The following is a 20,964-nucleotide window of genomic DNA, read 5'->3' on the forward strand; positions in this document are numbered from 1 at the left end:
AGCAGGGAGCCCGACTTGGGGCTCAATCCCACGACCCCAGAATCATAACCTGAGCCGAAAGCAGATGCCTAACCGACTGAGCCACCCAGGTGCCCCTCAACATAATTGCATTTTATCCATTTACTCGACACCTCTAGGTGAAGAGACCAGAATGGAAGACAAAACAGACAAAATCCCTGCTCACAAAGACTTGAAAATTAAAAAAAAAAACACAGAGGACATGATGACGTAATTAGCTATAGAGGGTTCTGTAAGAGTGGTTATTGAAGAGAGTTGCTGAAGAGGTCCTTACCCATAAATGAACCATTAGAATAAAAACTACCTCCTCCCAAGATGGAAATAAATTAGGTGTTTTTCGCTAATACTAAAAATATTACCGCTTACTGTTAATTCCATTATACCTATTTATTTCTCTAAATTTGCGACTACAGGTGCTGACTGCCTAATGGGAATATATCTGTTTCTGATCGGAGCCTTTGACCTAAAGTTTCGTGGAGAGTACAACAAGCATGCACAGCTGTGGATGGAGAGTATTCACTGTCAGCTTGTGGGCTCCTTGGCCATTCTGTCCACTGAAGTATCAGTGTTACTTCTAACATTTCTGACACTGGAAAAATACATCTGCATTGTCTATCCTTTTAGGTGTTTAAGACCCAGAAAATGCAGAACAATTACAGTTCTGGTTCTCATTTGGATTACTGGGTTCATGGTAGCTTTCATTCCATTGACCAATAAGGAATTCTTCAGGAACTACTATGGCAACAATGGAGTGTGCTTCCCTCTTCATTCAGAAGATACTGGAAGTACTGGAGCCCAGATTTACTCAGTGACAATTTTTCTTGGTGAGAAACTCTGTATTATAAACTCTTTTATTCAATTACTAGAATAAATCAAAATGTCAGTCTCATTATTTCTTCTAATGTTTATAAATTTTTATTCCAGTTTTTTATTCCAGTTTTTCTCATTGACATTGGGGATGGATTCTGTCAGAATACCCCTAAAGGGAGTTTTTTTCCCCTGAATTACCACTTTATCATATAAATTCCAACATGCTCCTTAATAAAAGATAAAACAATAAATGCTTGTATTTCATGCATTCATCCTAATAATACTAAAGAAAACATGTTTTAACTCTTTGCACCTATAATAAGAACAAACTCAAAATAGCCACACAAGTCTTTGCCTTGAAGGTAGACATACAAATGTTTTTCTCTTGTAAAAAATATTCTCAGGGGGGAAGTTAAAGAAAATAATATATATTTATTTATATTTATATATATTTATAGATTTAATATATAAATATATGATTTATATTTATAAATACATAATTTATAAATATAATTATATATAATATATATTTATATATTATATATTTATATTTATTTGTATTTATATATATATTTTATAATATTTATATGTATTATATATAAAAATATATATATTCTGAAAGTATCATTTAAACTAATTGAATTATTTTAAAAACTATAAAGATTAATTCAAAAGACCCAGGATATTCACTGAATCACTATAATCTGATTTTAATATGCCATTTTTAAATTAAAATTCCCTGATTCCTCATTAGTTCAACATTACTTCAAATTTTTTTAAAAAATCAATGTTTTGTGTACCTTTTGTGTACCTTCGTAATTCTTATGAAGAACAAAAAACATGTTCATGTTCAAACAGCTAAGAGTGTGTGTGTCTTTGTTGAGAAAGAACGCTCATACACATTAATAATAATCTTTGTGTTCTAAATAGGTGTTAACTTGGCGGCATTTATCATCATAGTTTTTTCCTACGGAAGCATGTTTTACAGCGTTCATCAAAGTGCCATAACAGCAACTGAAATACGGAATCAAGTTAAAAAAGAGATGATCCTTGCCAAACGGTTTTTCTTTATTGTATTTACCGATGCATTATGCTGGATACCCATTTTTGTACTGAAATTTCTTTCATTGCTTCAGGTAGAAATACCAGGTACAACTTTTTTTTTCTTTCTGTAAAAAATTAGCAAGTCTGTCTCTGCAGCGTTCCTCTAAGAAAGAAAATTAAGATTCTTAACACCAACTCATTTTAAGAATTATAAGTCAGAGTTATATGTACTTCAGGCTCTGTTCATCAATCAAAAGTTTACTGGGACGCAGCTGTTCAGTTATTTCCATAAATGCCTAATAACACAATTACTGTTGGAACAAAGTAACGCCTCAAATAAATAACACTCTATATTTTGTAATTCCGATAATGCCATGCTTAAGATGACCAAACAGGTAAAAATGTTTATCAAATATTTACTTCATGTTTTTTCTATTTTTTTACTTCTTTTTTCTTGAGAACATGAGACATTCTTCTTCCCAGAATACATAGCAATTTAGAGAACATTAACCTGGAGTGTGAGTAATGATTGAAGAATGCATTCTTGGTACTTAAAAATAAAGTACATCACACTCATTAGGATAGCTGCTGTCAAAAACACAGAAAATAATGCACACTGGAGAGGATTTGGAGAAATTGGAGCTCTGGGCATCACTGGTAGAAATATAAAATAGCACAGCTGCTGTAGAAACAGCACGGCGGTTCCTCAAAAAATCAAACACAGAAATACCGTATGACCCAGCAATTCCAGTTTGGGGAATTAAAGGAATTAAAAGCAAGAACTCAAACAGACATTGGTACCCCCATGTTCATAGCAGCATTATTCCCGATAGCCCAAAGCTGGAAATAACCCAAGTGTCCATCAATAGATGCATGGATAAAAAGGTGTGTTGCACACACACAATGGATTATTACTCGGCCTTATAAAGGGAGAAAATTCTGAAACATGGTACGACAAGAATGGACCTTGAAGACATCATGCTAAGTGAAATAAGCCAGTCACAAAAGGAAAATATTGTATGATTCCACTGTATGAGGTAACTAGAGTAGTTGAATTCATAGAGACAGAAAGTTTGCAAATGTGTTGTCGGGTTGGGAGGAGAAGGGGATGAAGAGTTATTGTTTAGTAGGTATGTAATTTCCATTGGGGAGGATGAAAAAGTTCTGGAGACAGATGGTGGTGATGGTTGTGCAACACTATGAATGTACTTATTGCCACTTAAAAATGATTAAAGTGGTAAATTTTGTGTTTTGCATATTTTACCACAATAAAAAAATGTGCAAAATGCTGTTAATTATAAGTATACTGCAGTATATACTCGCAATTTTAAAAGTTATAAACATACAATTTTAATGTTGTTTTATCCCATCGTTGGTGGTAATAGTACCCTACATTTTATAAGCAACAAAGAAGGAAAATAGCATCAATTAAATAATAATAACAAATCTGAGTTTTTGGTAGTTACCTATGTACTACAGTGATTTTTAAGATAAGTTTCGCCTACCATGTTTTTACCAAAATAAATATCTAGTCAAAAGCCTAAAAATGCATACCTTTTTTAAAACCAAAGAAATAGCAGTAAAGAAAACTATCTATATATTTTGAGAAATACTATATGTACTATCCAGCAATTAAACTATTGGAAAAGGTATGATTTGAATGCTAAATGATCCTGTTTTTCCTAAAATGGGATCATATCACAAAAACATGTAATCACTTGGTGGAAAATGTTTCTGCCTAATGGAATACTTTTATTGATGTATTCAAGAAAAGCTACTTAGCAAAGAACCCTGTTTTTTTGCAGCACCAGCACTCCCCTCAAACACTGGCACCCTGGAAAGACATCCTGGAAACACATTAGACTTGGTATTTAATTATGTGACATCAAAGGGAAAAAATTAAGACTCAAAAGGGGGCTGGGGGAGAAACAAGAAAAAAGGGTTTCTATACTTCGTAAACATCCACGAACACTAAAACTACTGCATTTTTCTCTTCTAGGTACCATAACCTCTTGGGTGGTGATCTTTATTCTGCCTATCAACAGTGCTTTGAACCCAATTCTGTATACTCTGACCACAAGACCATTCAAAGAAATGATCCATCAGTTTTGGTATAACTACAGGCAAAGAAGATCTATTGACAGCAAAGGAAGTCAGAAAACATATGCTCCGTCATTCATCTGGGTAGAAATGTGGCCACTGCAGGAGATGCCACCTGAGTTAATAAAGCCAGCTCTTTTCACAGACCCCTGTGAATTGTCACTAATTTCTCAATCAACTAGACTCAATTCCTATTCATAACTGACTCTGAAACCCATTGCTACACAGAGAATATTGTGGGATGCTTCACAATGGATTTATTAGTATAAAATGAATGCCACAAAATTAATAATTTATAATGGCTAAGATAAAGCCATTACAAGAACATGAGGTTATTTGAGAAAAATCAAAGTGACTAAGGCCGGTATAAAGGGAAATAAATTATATCGATAATGTGTATATATTAGTACATATTTTGCATAGGAAATTAAGAGAAATCTACTTCAGAAAGATTTATTCATTCTTTTACCTTGCATTTATTGAGTACCCATTATGTACGTAGCACTGCAGTAAATGTCTGGAAGTGCATAGTATAGAACCTTTTCAATTTGCAATGTTAAATTATGTTTAGCTAAAACAGAATATACAAAGGCCACCTGCAGTTCTTAGTTTAGGGTAGAGCTTTGTCTGCCATGCACATCTGCAAACACAATAATCGTGGACACTTGTAAATAAAGGTTTAAGGTTTTGGAATACTCAATGTAATGAAAAATGAGGAATGAGAAAATGTCTGATTGTTTGCAAAATAGATATTTTGTTTAAGAATTCATCTGACCTCTCTTGAAGTCCCTGAATGCTTGAAAGGTAATACACAATATTACTCTGAAAAAAGATGTTCTGTTATAAACTCAAAATAGCACTTGCTATGCACCACATTTATAGTCAATTGATTTTCAACAAAGATACCAAGAAAATCAAATGAAGAAAAAACTGTCTTTTCAACAAATGATGCTGGGACAACTGGATTATTCACACGCAAAACATTTGAAGTTGGAACCCTACCTTACACTATATACAAAAATTACCTCAAAATTAATCAACAACCTTAATATAAGACATAAAACTTTCAGAAGAAAACATTTGGGTAAATTTTCAAGACCTTGAATTTAGCAATGGATTCTTAGATGTGAAAACAAAAGCATAAGTAACAAGAGGGGAAAAAAGTGATAAATTGGACTTCATCTAAATTAAAAACTTTGTGCACCAGAGAATGTTATCAAAAAAGTATAAGGATGGGGCACCTGACTGGTTCAGTAGGTGGGATGCGTGACTTTTGATCTTGGGGTTGTATGTCCGAGCCCCACGTTGGGTGTAGAGATTACTTAAAAATAAAATATTTTTTTAAAGTAAAAAGTCTACAGAATGGAAGGAAATATTTGCAAATCATATATCTGAGAAGGAGTTAATACCCAGAATATATAAAGAACTCCTCCAACTCAACAAGATAAACAACCCCTATTTAAAAGTGGGAAAAGGACTTAAAAAGACATTTCTACAGAGAAGATACACCAATGGCCAATAAGCACTTGAAAAGTTGCTCAACATCAGGAATCATTAGAAAAATGAAAACTAAAACCACGAGACAGATTATACTTTACACGTACTAGAAAGGCTGTAAATAAAACAGCAAAAGGAAAAAAAAAGTATTGACAAGGATGTGGAGATTGAAGCCCTTCTGCGTTGCTCATTGGAATGTAAAATGATGCGGCTCCTTAGAGAACAATTTGGTGGTTCCTCAAAAGCTTATCATTGAATTACCATGTGATCCAGCAATTTCACCCCTGGGTTAAACCCAAAAGAATAGAAAACAGAACTCTAACAGGTACTTGTCTGCAAATGCTCATTCTGTTAGTTATTTAAGGTAGCCGAAAGATGGAAACAACACAAGTACCCATCGACTTAGAAGCAGATCAATGAATGTGGTATATACATAAAATGGAATATTATTCAGCCATGTATAAGAAAGAATGAAGTTCTGACACATCATCTACAACATGATGAGTATGAAATAAGCCAGACACAGAAGGACAAATACCATAGGATTCCACTTCCATGAACTACCTAGAAAAAGCAAATTCATAGAGACAGAAAGTACATGAGAGGTTCCTGGAGGTGACTGGGTTGGGAGGATGCTGCCTGAAAAGTACAGAGTATTTTCTTGGGCAAAAAAAAGGTTCTCAAATTGATTGTGGTGATGGGTACACAACTGTGTGAATTAGCATATTCGCAGCCATTGAATTGTACACGTTAGATGGATGAATTTTATGATGTGTGAATTAGATCGCAAAAAGGCAGGTAAGAGGGAAAAGAAGGAAAGAAGAGCTAGAATGCACTGATTCAGGAAGTTAAGGAAGGAAAGGTCTGCACGTAAACGTTTTACTTCAAAGAGGAAGTTGTCATCAAGAGACGGATTTCCCTTCCTTTTGCATGGCTGGCCAATTCATAAGACATTAACTTTTTAGCTAGTTATTCTTCTGGTCTCTAACTGAGCTATTGGAACTTTTTGTTTTCATAATTTGAAATCTTCAAATAGGAATAAAATGCTTTCAGGTACTTTTAAACACACCAAAAGTGTTTGAAACATGAAAATACTGGAATCAAAAATATTGAATATATGATTGTATAGATTTCTTTTGAAAGTAAATTGCCTACAATTTAATTCTATTAAAAATATGGATTACTCTGAGTCCTTTCTGTTCTTATTGGAATAATACCAATAAATTTTCTATATGAAGAATATGGTTATGCTTTCAACAAAAAGTCAGAGAATAATAGCAAGTTGTGGTTCTGCTTATAATATTCAATTCTCAAGGCCCCTGGGTGGTTCAGTCAGTTGGGCATCTGACTCTTGATGTCAGCTCAGGCTGTGATCTCAGGGTTATGAGATGGAGCCCCAGCTCAGGCTTTGTGCTCAGCTCGGAGTCTGCTTGGGACTTTCTCTCCCTCTCCTCCTCACCGCCCCCCCCCCCATGGTCTCTATCTCTCTCTCACTAAAATAAATAAATCATTAAAAAAATATATTCAATTCTCTACTCAGACAATATAATTGTTTAAAGCCTACAGAAATGAAAATACATTTAAATTCTATTATAAGATTATTTTGGGATTATTTATTATTCTTAAGAAGTCTTATTACTAGTAAATAATAGAATAGAAAAATATTCTTCTTTTTTTGAAAGATTTTATTTATTTGAGAGAGAGAGTGTGTGTGAACATGCATGCTTGCTTGCAAATGGGGTGGGGGACATGGCATGGCAGGGGGGAAGGGAGAGGGTTAGGGACAAGCAGACTCCATGCTGAGTATGGAGCCCTACCTGGGGCTCGACCCTGAGATCACAGCCTAAACAGAAATCAAGAGTCAGACGCTCAACCAACTGAGCCACCCAGGCAGCCCGAAAAATATTTTTCTAAAAAAGAATTTCTGAAAAAGAAAAAAACAGGGGCGCCTGGGTGGTTCAGTCAGTTAAGTGGCCAACTCTTGATTTCAGCTCAGGTTGTGATCTCAGGGTCATAATCTCAGGGTTGTAAGATCCAGCCCCAGGTGGAGCCCACATGGGGTGCTCTGCTGGGCATGGAGTCAGCTTAGTATTTTCTCTCTCTCTCTTCCTCTGCCCCTCTCTCTACCCCCACATGCTCTCTTTCTCTTAAAAAAAATTTTTTTTTAAAAAGCAATAATCATGAAGACTAGACAAAATGTAATTTTACAAAAATTATGATTGTAACCTATGTCTAAGGGTCTTGGAAATGCAGTGAATTTACAAAATATACATCTGAAACTACTTTTTAGCATTTAAAATATTTTCAAATAATTTTCTGAACCAATTCGGTTTGTCTACTCAGTCTACTTGCTTATTCCATCTTTCCACCTCCCCAAATGCAATAACTTCCATTTCATTTGATAAGTAATTACTAGCATACTATGTAACTAGTTCCTACTAACTTCAATGTAAGGTGCAATAGAAGCACTAAATTAATGCAGGTACAAGTCATAGTTTTCTCTTTTACAAAAAAAACTTTGGTCCAAAACTCATAGACCATGCTCTAGGTCAAATTCATTCTCTAAGTTAAACCAAAGTGTTTTAAATTGAAAAATAAATATCAGAAAGACCTCGCCTTTTCTTTCTTTCTTTTCTTTCTCCTTCCTTCCTCCCTTCCTTCCTTCCTTCCTTCCTTTCTTTCTTTCTTTCTTTCTTTCTTTCTTTCTTCTCTATTTTTAGTTTAAGGGCTCCTAATACATCAGGCTAGTACATAACCTCTCACAAGGCAATTACTTATTTACTGCCTTTTAGCAATTTAGACACTGATAAAGTTGAAGGAAAACAACAAACGAGAAAGGGATATATGCAGCCAGAATGGTGAAGTCCATGCATTTCACTGCCTAATAAACTAAGTTATAAGTGAATTGATACTTCAATGTGATGGAGTGAAGCACTCTAGGTAAGAGACTTCAAAAATGTACTTAATTTTTACTAATGTACTCCTCTTTTAAAGAGAAAATCTTACACTAGAAGCCTCATTTACTCTCTTTTAAATCTTTTTCTTATCTATAGACTGGCAGTCTTATCTACTATTGAAACCTGTGGTTTCAATTACTATGTATATACTGATGATTCCCACATTTTTGCCTTTAGCTTATTCTCTTTCCTAAATTAGTCACTTATGCATACAACCTCCCCTAGACATTAACACTTGGGTATCTCAGTGGCTTTTTAATGTCATTATTATGGACTCTGACTCTGACATCTAAGTTTCTTCAAGACCCTATCTGGGTGAATGGTACCAACAGCCCAACCTAGAAATCGTTGAGTCATCCTTTGGCTCTTCCTTCTTCTTTATCCACCATATCAAAATCACCTTCATTCTATCTAATAAACAGCTCTTAAATCTATCTACTTCTCTTTATCCCAATTCCCAATGCCTTAGTTTGGGCCAACATCATGTCTCATCACTATATTTGCAATAACTTTCTAACAAGTTTCTATAACTCCAGTTGTAATTTGCTCAAGTGATCTTTGTAGGTATTTAGAGCTCTCAAATTAATCTAAGGCAAAAAATTGAATACTATACAGTTATTAGCACAAGTATTCTATGATGGGTAACTGAATGGACAAACATGTAAGTTCCATTTTTAAATGGTGTGTTAGAATTCTCCAGAGAAACAGAATCTATATATTTATAAAGAGATTTATTATAAGAAATTGTCCCACATGATTATGGAGGCTGGCAAGTCCAAAATCTGTAGAGCTGATGTCCCAGTTCAAATCCAAAGGCCAGAAGCTACTGCAGAACTAAGAAAAGCCAATGTCGCAGTTCAAATGTCATCAGGCAAGCCCAGCCACTTTTCCAAGGCCATCAAGTAGAATGCTATTACTCAGGGCAGGAGCAGCCTTTTGTTCTATTCAGGCCGTCAACTGATTGAATGAAGCTCACCCACATTACCAAGGGCAATCTGCTTTACTCAATCTACCAATTTGTTAATCTCATCCAAGAATACCCTCAAAGGAACACCCATAATGTTTGACCAAAAATGTGGATATCCTGTGACCCAGTCGACACATAAAATAAACCATCATGGGTGGGGAGAGAAACAAAGTAAGCTTGACTATTAATAGGTCTAACCAAGAGCTAGGTAGCTAGGTATGGTATAGATCGTTTCATCTCAGCCTGTTTCCTGTCCTGTCTCTGTAGGTAGGAATACTACCACTTTCCTCAAAAAGCTAATATAAAATAATGCCTATAAAACTCCTAGCATGGCGCCTAACACATATTTCATACTCAGAAGTTTTGAAACACATTATTTTTAATATTAAAAATTTCATTATATTGACTTTGGCCTCTTAAGGCTTTTAGTTACATCAGTCAAAACACTAAGTTTTCCTCTGAGGCTTATATAGAGCTGGTAATGAGCTATTAAGGAAAAAATTTAAGTCTTTAAGAGAATGTTTATGTTTTGAAGCCCTCCCCAACACTTCCCATGAAGCCAAGCAAAAAGAAATATAAAAAGGGATGCCTTTTTAAAAAGCAACTCTTAAAAATAAGATGAACTTCTCTGTGGGCCACACATGGCAACAGAAACCATAAACAGAGCTGAGCTCTGGGACTACTGGACTCCTGACACTATGAGTTTTAGTGCTGAGGAATAAATTAAGTGTCCACAGAAAGCTCACTGCCTAAAATCAGGGGTTAACCTCAGCTGACCACAATTCAACAAAACTAGAAATCAACTAATATGGTTTTTCTTTTCTAACATAAAAAATATACATGGTTGGGGGAGGAAGTCACACACACACAAATCAAAGTAGTACAGATTGTACTTATGTTAAAGCTATAACAAGTTATAGGGAATCTTAGCATAGGGTTAAGCAAATAGATCAGAATAGAATGAGCTCAGAATCAAGCACTTATATGGTAACTGAATGACAGGGTAGCATTTGAAAATACTGATACTTGGAGGAACACCAATACACATACAAAAATAAACAAGATCCCAAAATCACAACATAAGCAAAATTCAGATGGATTAAACACCTAAACATTAGAAACAAAAATTCTTTAACTTTTATAAAGATGTAAAGGAGATATCTTTATGACATTTCCTATACAAGACCCAGAAAGCACTATTATGAAAAATTGGTAAGATTTCATTAAAATTAAAAACCTTTATTTAAGGAAACTCCACAATCAAATACAAAGATAAATCATAAACTACAAAAGATAGTTGAAACAGAGATAACAGATCATTAGTTGGTATTCAAAATACATAATACCAGAAATTGATAAGGGAAAGACAAAACATAATGGAAAAATGGAAAAAGGTATGGCCTCAGAAATCACACACTGCATTTCCTCAATCTCCTAGTAGTTATACAAGTCAGCACTATTCAATGTGTGAGACTACACAAGGGCATGAGTACCAGGAGACAGACCATTGTGGGCACGTGGAGGTTAGCTACCACATACACAAAACAGTATTTTGTAGTGCTCTGAAAACATACATATGCATTAAAAATATAAGAACACAAACTAGAATATACACCACTTCTAGGACAATGGCTGCTTCTGGGGAGAGAAGAAGGGACGGGATCAAAGAGGTAACAAAAGTTTCAAATGCATCTAACAACATTTACAAATATACATAGATCTGAAGAAAGTATAGTCAAATGCTAACATTTATTAAATCTGCAAGGTGTGAATATATCCTCTAATATTTTACTCTTATGTTTGAAATATTTCAATAAAAGTTTAAAAATAATGAACCCAAAGAAATGGAAATAAAGTTTGCTTTGAACATGTTTATTTCTGTGTATTTTAAAAACTGCAATTTTGATGACACATAAGAAAAATATTTTTCTAGTATCAAAATAAGTATCTGTTTGGTATAAACACACCATATGTGTTATCTTTAACTTAAAAAAATTAGTCAAGAACTGTGACTTAATATACTAAACAATAGTATTCTTTGTCCATCTATTTGTCCCCTTTCATAATCCCCCTGTAGAGCTTAAGAATATAGTTCTGTACACATCTCCATATCTACAAAAGAATTAAGATGCCATATAAAGGTGTCTGTAAGTTTTGGAGAATTAGTTGGCTTAATCACTGACACATGACAAAAATCAACAAAAAAGAGATAGAACAACATAAGATATGGGACAAGTAAAGTAGAACATTGTCATTAAAGTCAAATAATATGAAACCAATCACATCGCTTAATCCGATGCATTAAAAACAAAGTATCTTTAGAATTACATTTAGAATTTAGAATTATTATGTGCAAAGTTCAAAAAGTAATAGTACAGAGTCATAATTTTGGTAAGGCACTTTAAAGAGAACAATCTAACATACAACATCACAAAGCAATTAACCTGAGAAATAAACAGGGAAAAAATATATGTATACACATTCTTTCCAGACAGGCTTTCATTTTCTGAAGTAAAAGCTTTTAAAAAAGCATCATAAAGAATAAAAAATATTTATCATATACTTTAAAAAATTGTCATCAGTTAAATTTCAAATTCCTGTAAAGAATTTGTCTTCCTTCAAGTCAGTGAGGTTCTGATTCAAATATTTTTTAGAAAAACAATTATAATTTTCACACAAAAAAACAGCTTTTAATCGTATTGTCAACTCTTTTACTCAACAAACAGTTACTGGTTGTTGTATGACACTGTCATTGTTCTAGGTGCTAAGGATAAAGAAGTATGTAAGACACAATCATTAGTTCCAGGGAACTTGGCCTAGAGGAGCTGGGCCAACACTGGAAACCTTAACGTTACTTCCCTTGGTCCATAAAATGAAGCTCAACTTCAAACTCTGGCATTCTTAGCATCTTCTTGGAAATCAACTAGAATAATGGTCTACCTGGTTTTTTTTTACTGGTAACACTGTAGCATTATTAACATTATCTACTGATGAAATTAACTTTCATAAAAGAGTCTATGAAAATTTAGAGGACAGGAAGTATTTAAAGATAAATATTGGCAAGCATCAAAAATATCATCGGTATTCTGCTTTCACAAAAGTGAGAAAACCAAGAAAATGTCATTCTGAATACACAGAACTGCTGGAGACAATCTTATACTTATGGTACACGTGCAAACATCATAAATGAGGAAGTATGAATTATTACACAGCAAATCAGTTGTCAGGCTTCAAAGAATCATAGCCTTCTTTCAAGAGGTCCCGCCACGTTTTAAGGAAACGTGCATTTTCTGTACATTTGAAGGCAAGCTCTTCCACTTGAGCTGATACTGCAGATGTGGCTTCAAGAAGTTTGGTTAATGAAAATGCTGCCTAAAATGTAAAAAAAAAAAAAAAAAAAAAAAAAAAAAAAAAGAGTCAAACAATGTACGTTTATCTTTCAGATTTTCATCTCATTTTATAAATAGTTAAAAACAGCTTAAAACCTTGACTCCCATGCCCAACTTATTTTCCATAAAAGTAAAAAAACCTTCAAACTAAAACACTAAAACACTAGCTTTTTCAGAGAACCTAAGAAATTCTTTAGTATGAAGTAAGCTTTGAGGAAATATGTCTGCTGGAAAGATATCCATTATGCATCAGACATAACAAATCAGTACTTTTTTTTTTTTAATTGAAAATACACCAGGAGCACCTGGTTGGCTCAGTCACAGACAGCAAGTGACTTCTGATCTCAGCGTTGTGAGTTCAAGCCCCACGCTGGGTGTAGATTGCTTAAAAAAAATAAAATCTTTAAAAGAAGAAAAAGAAAGAAAATACACTAGACTCATTTAGGTCTAAAAGAGGACTTGGATCCCCTGACACTAAGTACCAGAAGTATCTGAAGGACTCAGACTTACTTCATCATAAACAACTCACTGATATTTTGGTAGCAAGGGCATTGTCCCACTAATTTTACCTGTGAACACTATTTAGACCATGAAAATGTATAGACCAAAGAACAGGTACTCTGAACGGACAAATACATCAACAAAATAAAAACAAAAGCAGCATACAGAAAATAAGAAACTCTTGGTGGAATTCACTTTTTATTCAAACGTTTTCTTCACCTAAAATATAAAATAACACTGTTCCTAGATAACCTATCAGCAGTCCATGCTACATATTCTCTTGATACCAGGCTTGTTCAGCAAAAACTGAAGCTGTATCAGCACTTTAGTCATCTTAAAAAAAAAAACAACAACTTCTTAAGCAATGAGAGATAATCGAGTTCATTCCCCAGCTTCCAATCTGCACGGGAGGGTCTATCCCACAAACTTCTCCCAGGAGGATTACATCTACATACCTCATTCACTTGACCCACCCAAGAGTCCTTGTATACTGAAACTCCGCTGGGATGTGTGTGTGTGCGTGTGGCAGTGGAATTCGAGATTCAACAGAAACCATACTACGCACTCTAGAATCATAGGGAGGGATCTTTGACTTAGCCGTTAATGAAACCAATCTGGACTCCAGGCGCCGTTAAGTAACCCCTCCAAACTGGGTCCAGGGGGAAGCAAGCCTGAGCCAGGCGCTAATAGCATTGCCAGCTGGCTCTGGCAGGTGGCCAAGTAGAGCAGCGGGATCTTAAGACGCAAGGAAAGAAATCACAGCCTGATCCTATGCACCAACAGACAAGGAGGAGAAATAGAGGACAGGCGCGGCCAGCACAAGTCGGCGCAGCAGAGCTGCGTGGTTTCAGGTTACAGAGGATGATTGAAAGCAAGAGGCAAGACAAAAAGAAAACAGTGAGGGGTGGAGCGGGTGGAGGGATAACCCCTTATTCCTCAAAACTAATTCTAAAGGCCGAGTCCTCAGGGATGGTGGACAAGCGGCCTCGGGTCTCCCGTTTACCTAACCCACCCCCTAGCCCACACTCAGGCGCAGAAGGGCGAGAAGCGGATTCCTACTCCTTCCCTCCCTTGCACAGCAACGGTCTGTCTTCCAACAAGGGCCGAATGGGGACGCGCCCCGAGACCTGTCGAGCGACACTCACGTCTCCAATCTGCAGCTCCACTTCCTCCAGAGGGTCCACCGTTCGGCCGCTGCTCCTGCTCGGAACTGGCCAGCCCAAACTCAATGGAACGCCGGGGGAAGATGCTGACGAGTCGTCTGAAGACGAGGAAGAGGAAGGAGGCGGCGGGGGAGGCGAAGAAATCCTCACCTCCTGAGGGGCTGCCATTGAGCAGGGCTGGCACTGCGGAATCGGACCTTAGCAGCCGAACCGACACCAACTGTCTTTCAAACTGATCGCGCCCTACACCCAGAAGCCCCGCCTCCTCCCGCCTGAAGTCCGGATCTGTCTCCTTGTGGGTCTCTGCCCAAGTCCGCGAATACCAGTCATGTTTTCGGGACAGCCAATCACCTTGGGCGGCTCATCGCTCCTGCGCAAACCTCCAGTCAGGCTCAGAAGACGCTTCAGTAGAGGACTACAACTCCCAGAATCCTGTATGCGTCGCTCCACCTCCCACTTCTTCTGATGCGCGCGCGTACACCATGGGATCTGTGGGTCTCTCTCGCCCGCACTCCTGCGTCCTCACCACGCTTTGGTGAGACGCAAACCGAGAACCAATCCTCAGCCTGAAGCCGGGATCGTGCTGGGACTTGGAGTCCCTTTCCTTTTCCTCTTTGGGTACGTGACCCGGATGTCTCTGCCTGCCGTAGCGTCATGTGTGGCGCCGGCGCACAGCGAGAAAGAGGCGGGAGCACACTGAAGCCAAAGGCGTGGGCAGAGCTGGGAGGCAAACTTCAGCGGAGGTGTTGCTCTTTCTCGGCAGGTGATGGCGCCCCCCGCGGCCTAGAGGTCCCGCGCCCGCGGTGAGCCACAGACAGCCCTTCCAGTTGTGTCCCACCGACAGTCCTGGGACCAGTGAATATGTTGGTGCCTCTAGCCAAGCTGTCCTGCCCCGGTGAGAGGGAACTTCGGGCGGGGATAAGTGGAGGAAGGTCGAGGAGTTAGGGCGAAACGGGCAGGGCTACCCCTGGGGGGATCTAGACACCTACCTCTCTTCACCTGCCCTCCTGGCTTCCTCAGGTTAAACTTGGGCAAAGATCACGCTCTCTACACCTGGCAGTGGACCCTAGATTCCTCCCTATAAAGTTGTCCCAATTGGAAGGATTGACAACTAGGCTAAAGGTCATGGGCGGAGGAAACTTAGCAACACGGCCCTCCCGTGGACTCCCGAACTGAATCTTCCAAATCCTGGCCGTAATTCTTATTCCAAAGCTCAGGTGTTTTCTGTTGCATTGTTGGAAATGCATAAAATAATATTTGCACAGTTCTTTTTCTTAGTCATGTCCTGACTTTCGTCTTTGCAGCCATACATCCTAGTCCATTCTTAAGAATTTGAAGTCTGATCTGCCACACCATGATTAACATTCATCTGCGCTGCCCAAGTCACCAGATTATATCTGGAGCCAGGAGTTTTTCTACATTGTCTAAAATTAACTTTAGAGGCTTAACGTGTTATGGATGCTCCTAGAACCATCACAATGACTTGTGAAAATACCTCATTACCTTCCCTTTCCCTTATGTAAAAATAATAATAATGCAGTTGGATGGTCTTTGTTTTGTTTTACTTTAAAACAAAGTTTAAACATTCAAAAAGATTCACTACAGGATCTTGCATTTTGTCACATTTGGTTTTGTTTTTTTTTTCCTTTGGTTTAGTTTCTTTAATATATGGTTATAGAATAAATAAGTATACATAATGCAAATTCAAGGATGTTCTTATTATGTACATTCATAAAAGTAGAAATTTGTCAGATTTGTGCACCATATGTTAAATTAGAATTTTATTTAAAGTTCCTGATACTCGTGAATGTATTACTACACCTAATGTGTAGATACAGTTTATGTTTTGTGAAATATCAAAGTAGTCAGATACTATTTGCCCTACTGCCTAATTTAGCTGAAATCATTCTTGGGCCAGGTGTTAACTACATTCCACCAAAATTGGCATTTCCATTTTCCATGGATACTTAAATCATTGCCATTTTCATAGCTCAGTGTTAACACTACCGGCCGCAAAGAGGTGGACATAAATGTGTTAGCAGTGTGACTTTGAAATGGTGATGTTATGAGTTCAATGGACTTTTTGACCTTTCTTCTCTACCAAAATCCAGCCAAGGTGTCTAATCGTTCACATATCTAAAGTGGAATGTCAGATTTGTTTTCAGAAAGGGAGTAAAGGTTGTGACTTTTTAATTTTTATCCTGTGGGGGAATCAAACTACCCCGTTCCAAATATTTTCAAAAAAACAGTCAGCTGTCTGGGCCACCTGGGTGGCTCACTGCCTTCGGCTCAAGGCTGGAATCGAGCCCTGCATCGGGCTCCCTGCTCCCCTGGGAGCCTGCTTCTTCCTCTCCCACTCCCCCTGCTTGTGTTCCCTCTCTCGCTGGCTGTCTCTCTCTGTCAAATAAATAAATAAAATCTTTTAAAAAAAAAATAGCTAGCTGTATAAGCAATAGAATTACTTTTATCTGATACCAGATCTGATACAGTTTTCAGCAGCAAATAACTTTTACACACTAAACTACAATACATCATAAGACAAGGATTTTAATATCTTTTAATAATAAATAATACAAATAATTATTTAAGTATTCTTTTGAATGATGATAAAGCAATATTTGAACTCTAGAACTGAATTACCCTATAGTATATTTATATGTATTATGTACATTGTTTCAAGATTTAGGAAAAGTTACCTAATAATTAAAAAATTATTCCCAATAGTATAATTTTTAGTATGTCTTTGCAATAAGAGAAAATTAGTTTCCTTGCCACTTTAAGATGATCAAAAATAGATTTTTTAGTGTTTAAAGCCTTTAGAGTTCAGGCACTCTAAATCTCTTCCCTTCCTGTATTCATCACAATCTTTAATTATTGATGTCGGATGCCAGATTTTTGCTTTAAAAAAATTATTGGAAAGAGTAAAACAGAAAAGTATTTTAATTCTGCAATTAGGTGCTAAAGAATAACTAGGCTATGCCAGGCTGTTAACTCTCCATTTAATCAGAAAAAAGAAAGAAAGAAAAATCTTGTTTTCATCACAGCTCAGTTTCCATTACTTCACAAATCATTTCAAATCCAATTATAGTCTCAGAGCTTGACTGATGTTGGAAGGATTGAGAGCTTGGGTGTGATCGTCTGATTTCCTACCTATCTACTGTAAATGGGGATTGTAGCTGCCCCACAATTTTCATAACATCATGAAGGAAAAGGCATGGTATTGAAAATTCTTAACTGTTCAGTATGTCCATTAAAATGTAAATTTTATTACATTTTACATTTCAAATCCATGCAAAAGTCTTTGTTGATCTTTATTAATTATTTGTTACAGTCCATGTTTAGAAACTTGTTCATTTGTAGATACATGCTTCATTGTAAGAGACAAGTTAAAAACGAGGCAAGGCTTCATTATTATTATTGCTCTATAAGCCAGGTTAGTTTTTGGAAATTATACCAGAGATTTGCAGGTTCCTAAATTACAGTGAAAATTGTAACTAGGAAGATATGTAGTTATCAAATATGTATTAGCCACTTATTTTGCGCAAGACTTACACTAGATTCTATACTATAGTATGTCTATACCATAGTATTTCCAAGGCAAAATGACCATAAACTTTAGAACTGATGGGGTGACAGTTTTAATGAATTCAGACACAATGTAGACAAACTCCAAAACCTATGCACTTAACCACTGCCTTTTTCCATATTGCCTTTTGTATTTGTCTTGTTTTTAATTAATAAACAATTTTTGTCAGTATTAGGCTTAAAGAAAAGTTGAGCAGAAAATACACAGAGTTTCCATATTACTTTCCCCCATTGCCTATTAACATCTGGCATTGGTGTGAGCCAATTTTGATATATCATTATTCAAGTCCATGGTTTATATTAGAATTCGCTCTCTCTATTGTACATTTTATGTACATTCAACAAACATGTATCCGCCATTAATTACATTATCATATAGTATAGTTTAACTGTCCCCCAAGTCCCCTGTGTAGCACATATTCATCCCTTCTTCCCTCTTGCTGAACCCATGGCAACCACTGATATTTTTAATGTCCCTATAGTTTTACCTTTTCTAGAATCTCATATAGTTGAAATCATTCAGTATGTAGATTGGCATTTTCACATTGGCTTCTTTCAATATGCATTTAAGTTCCCTACATGTTTTTTCATGTCTAATAGTTCATTTCTTTTTAGCACTAAATAATATTCCATTGTATGTATGCATCCCAGTGTATCTGTTTATCCGGTCACCTATTGAAGGACATCTTCCAAGTTTTGACAATTATGAATAAAGCTGCTGTACACATTCATGTGAAGGGCTTTTTTTTTTTCAACCTAGATTTTTTTTCCTTTATTGTGAAAAGAACTCTTAACATGATATAGACCCTCTTGACAATTTTTTAAGTGTACATTATTGGTGACTATAGGTAGTGTTGAACATCAGATCTCTGGAGCTTATTCATCTTGCTTGACTGCAGGTTTTCGTGTGGACATTAATTTTCAACTCATTTGTGTAAATGACAACGGGTACAACTGCTGGATCATTTGTTAAGATATGTTTAGTTTCATAAGAAATGCCAGAATGTCTTCCAAAGTGGCTGCACCATTTTGCATTCCCAACAGTAATGAATGAGAGATCCTGTTGCTCCACAACCTTGTCTTCTTATAATCTTTTTTGTGTGTGATTATAAATCTTTTTTAATAGCAGTTTTATTGAGATATGTCACATACTATACAATCATACATACAACTCAGTGGTTTTTAACATAAACACACAGTTGTGCATCACCCGGAAAAGAAACCTCACACCCATTAGCAGTCACTCTTCAACCTCTCCAGCCCTAGGGCAACAACTAATCTATTTTCTGTCTCTCTAGTCAATTCTGGATAGTTCATACCGATGGAATCATATAATATGTGATCTTTCATGGCTGGCTTCTTTCACTTTTTTTTTTTTTTTAAGATTTTATTTATTTATTTGACAGAGACAGCCAGCGAGAGAGGGAACACAAGCAGGGGGAGTGGGAGAGGAAGAAGCAGGCTTCCAGCAGAGCAGGGAGCCCAATGCGGGGCTCAGTCCCAGAACCCTGGGATCAGGCCCTGAGCCGAAGGCAGACACTTAACGACTGAGCCACCCAGGAGCCCTGGCTTCTTTCACTTAGCATAGGGTTTTCGAAGTTCATCCATATTGTAGCATATATCACTGCTGAATTTCTTTTTGTTGCTGAATAATATTCCATTGTATGATTATATCACTTTTTATCTGTTCACGAACAGACATTTGGGTTTTTTCTATATTTTGGCTGTTATGAATAATGCATCTGTAAAGATACATATACAAGCTTTTGTGTGTTTTCATTTATCTTAGTTATATACCTGGGAGAGAGTTGTATGGAAACACTATGTTTAATGTTTTGAGGAACTGGTAGACTGTTTTCCAAAGTGGCTGCACCATTTTACATTCCCGCCAGCTGTGTATGGGGGTTCCTCTGTCTTTTCTTGTCTCTCACAACCTTGCTACTTTCAATATATACTAGCCAGGCGCATTTTGTAGAATGTCCCTCAATCTGAATTTGTCTGATGATTTCTCATGTTTAGACTGAGGTTACAGGTTTTGGGGAAGTATGCCACAGACATAAAGAGCCCTTCTTATATCAGGGAGCATGTGATACCAACATGTCTTATTGCCAGTAATGTTAAGTTTGATCATTTCTGCTATATTTCTCCACTGTAAAATTAATATTTTTCCCTTTTGTACTCTACTTGTTAGAAGCTAGTCCCTAATTGCAGTCTGCACTCAAAAGTGGAGAAACAAATAATCTGGGGATGTATCAACATGATCTTTTATACTTTGACTTTTCCTGATAAAATCATAGACCAAATGGAATTCATTTGCGTAGAAAGAGAAAGGTATACTTTTTTCCAAATGAATTTCTCCCTGTCTTTGACCATTTAGATAGATCTTCTCCCTGATTAGAAATGGCATCTTTAGCATACAGCAAATCCTTATGTGTATTCTATTTCTGAACTCTTTATTTCTTTCCTTTCCTTTGAATATTCTATCCCTTCTCCTGTAATAGACTTTTAATTACTATATAAATATAAGTTTTGTATCTGTCAGGGCTATTCCCAAGGGAGTATTCTCTGTCCTTTTTTTTTTTAATATAATGGGAAAGAGTATCAAGGGGAAGAATACCAGAGAAGAGAGACAGAAATTGAAGATACAGGAGAAAGGGAAGGCTTCAGGTGGAGGGATGTCCCTATGAAAATGGGAGGGATAATTATCATCATCATTAATCTAAGTAGAAAGATATCTGTTATAGGGGCGCAGCGGTTAAGCATCTGCCTTCGGCTCAGGGCGTGATCCCAGCGTTCTGGGTTCGAGCCCCACATCGGGCTCCTCCACTAAGAGCCTGCTTCTTCCTCTCCCACTCCCCCTGCTTGTGTTCCCTCTCGCGCTGGCTGTCTCTCTCTGTCAAATAAATAAATAAAATCTTTAAAAAAAAAAAAAA

General features: G+C 36.6%; 3 protein-coding genes across 12 annotated transcripts in view; 2 read left to right on the plus strand and 1 right to left on the minus strand.

Moving 5' to 3' along the window:
- RXFP1 (relaxin family peptide receptor 1) overlaps window positions 1-5,284 on the plus strand; it is a 98,853-nt gene extending 93,569 nt beyond the window's left edge. For 6 of the 8 annotated variants that reach the window (XM_040626401.1, XM_040626402.1, XM_008685546.2 and 3 more), the window contains 3 exons: window positions 432-842; window positions 1,759-1,977; window positions 3,872-5,284. In XM_040626401.1, the coding sequence (XP_040482335.1) occupies window positions 432-842; window positions 1,759-1,977; window positions 3,872-4,173 (932 nt within the window). In that variant the 3' untranslated portion in view covers window positions 4,174-5,284. Of the gene's footprint in view, window positions 1-431; window positions 843-1,758; window positions 1,978-2,741; window positions 2,854-3,677; window positions 3,740-3,871 lie in introns of those variants that run through there. The other 2 variants (XM_008685549.2, XM_008685548.2) reach the window with 2 other exon arrangements.
- Window positions 5,285-10,606: 5,322 nt separating this feature from the next.
- Window positions 10,607-14,772, minus strand: CUNH4orf46 (chromosome unknown C4orf46 homolog). Its single transcript, XM_008685553.2, has 2 exons — window positions 14,429-14,772; window positions 10,607-12,765 (listed from the first exon to the last, which is right to left on the minus strand). Exons 1-2 carry the CDS (start codon window positions 14,612-14,614, stop codon window positions 12,610-12,612), a joined length of 342 nt encoding a protein of 113 aa, XP_008683775.1. The 5' UTR covers window positions 14,615-14,772; the 3' UTR covers window positions 10,607-12,609.
- A 161-nt stretch (window positions 14,773-14,933) lies between these two features.
- ETFDH (electron transfer flavoprotein dehydrogenase) overlaps window positions 14,934-20,964 on the plus strand; it is a 31,365-nt gene continuing 25,334 nt past the window's right edge. Inside the window, exons 1-2 of one of the 3 annotated variants that reach the window (XM_008685554.2) lie at window positions 14,934-15,064; window positions 15,210-15,341. In XM_008685554.2, the coding sequence (XP_008683776.1) occupies window positions 15,308-15,341 (34 nt within the window). In that variant the 5' untranslated portion in view covers window positions 14,934-15,064; window positions 15,210-15,307. Of the gene's footprint in view, window positions 15,065-15,128; window positions 15,342-20,964 lie in introns of those variants that run through there. The other 2 variants (XM_008685555.2, XM_008685556.2) reach the window with 2 other exon arrangements.

Source organism: Ursus maritimus, unplaced genomic scaffold, assembly GCF_017311325.1.
Source record: "Ursus maritimus isolate PB19 unplaced genomic scaffold, ASM1731132v1 scaffold_11, whole genome shotgun sequence".
Taxonomy (NCBI): Eukaryota; Metazoa; Chordata; class Mammalia; order Carnivora; family Ursidae; genus Ursus; species Ursus maritimus.

Coding starts and splice junctions, on each gene's coding strand:
- CUNH4orf46 (XM_008685553.2), bottom strand. CDS start 14,614: ATGGCAGCCCCTCAGGAGGTGAGGATTTCTTCGCCTCCCCCGCCGCCT. Junction 12,766..14,428: donor TGGAGCTGCAGATTGGAGAC/GTGAGTGTCGCT, acceptor TTTACATTTTAG/GCAGCATTTTCATTAACCAA.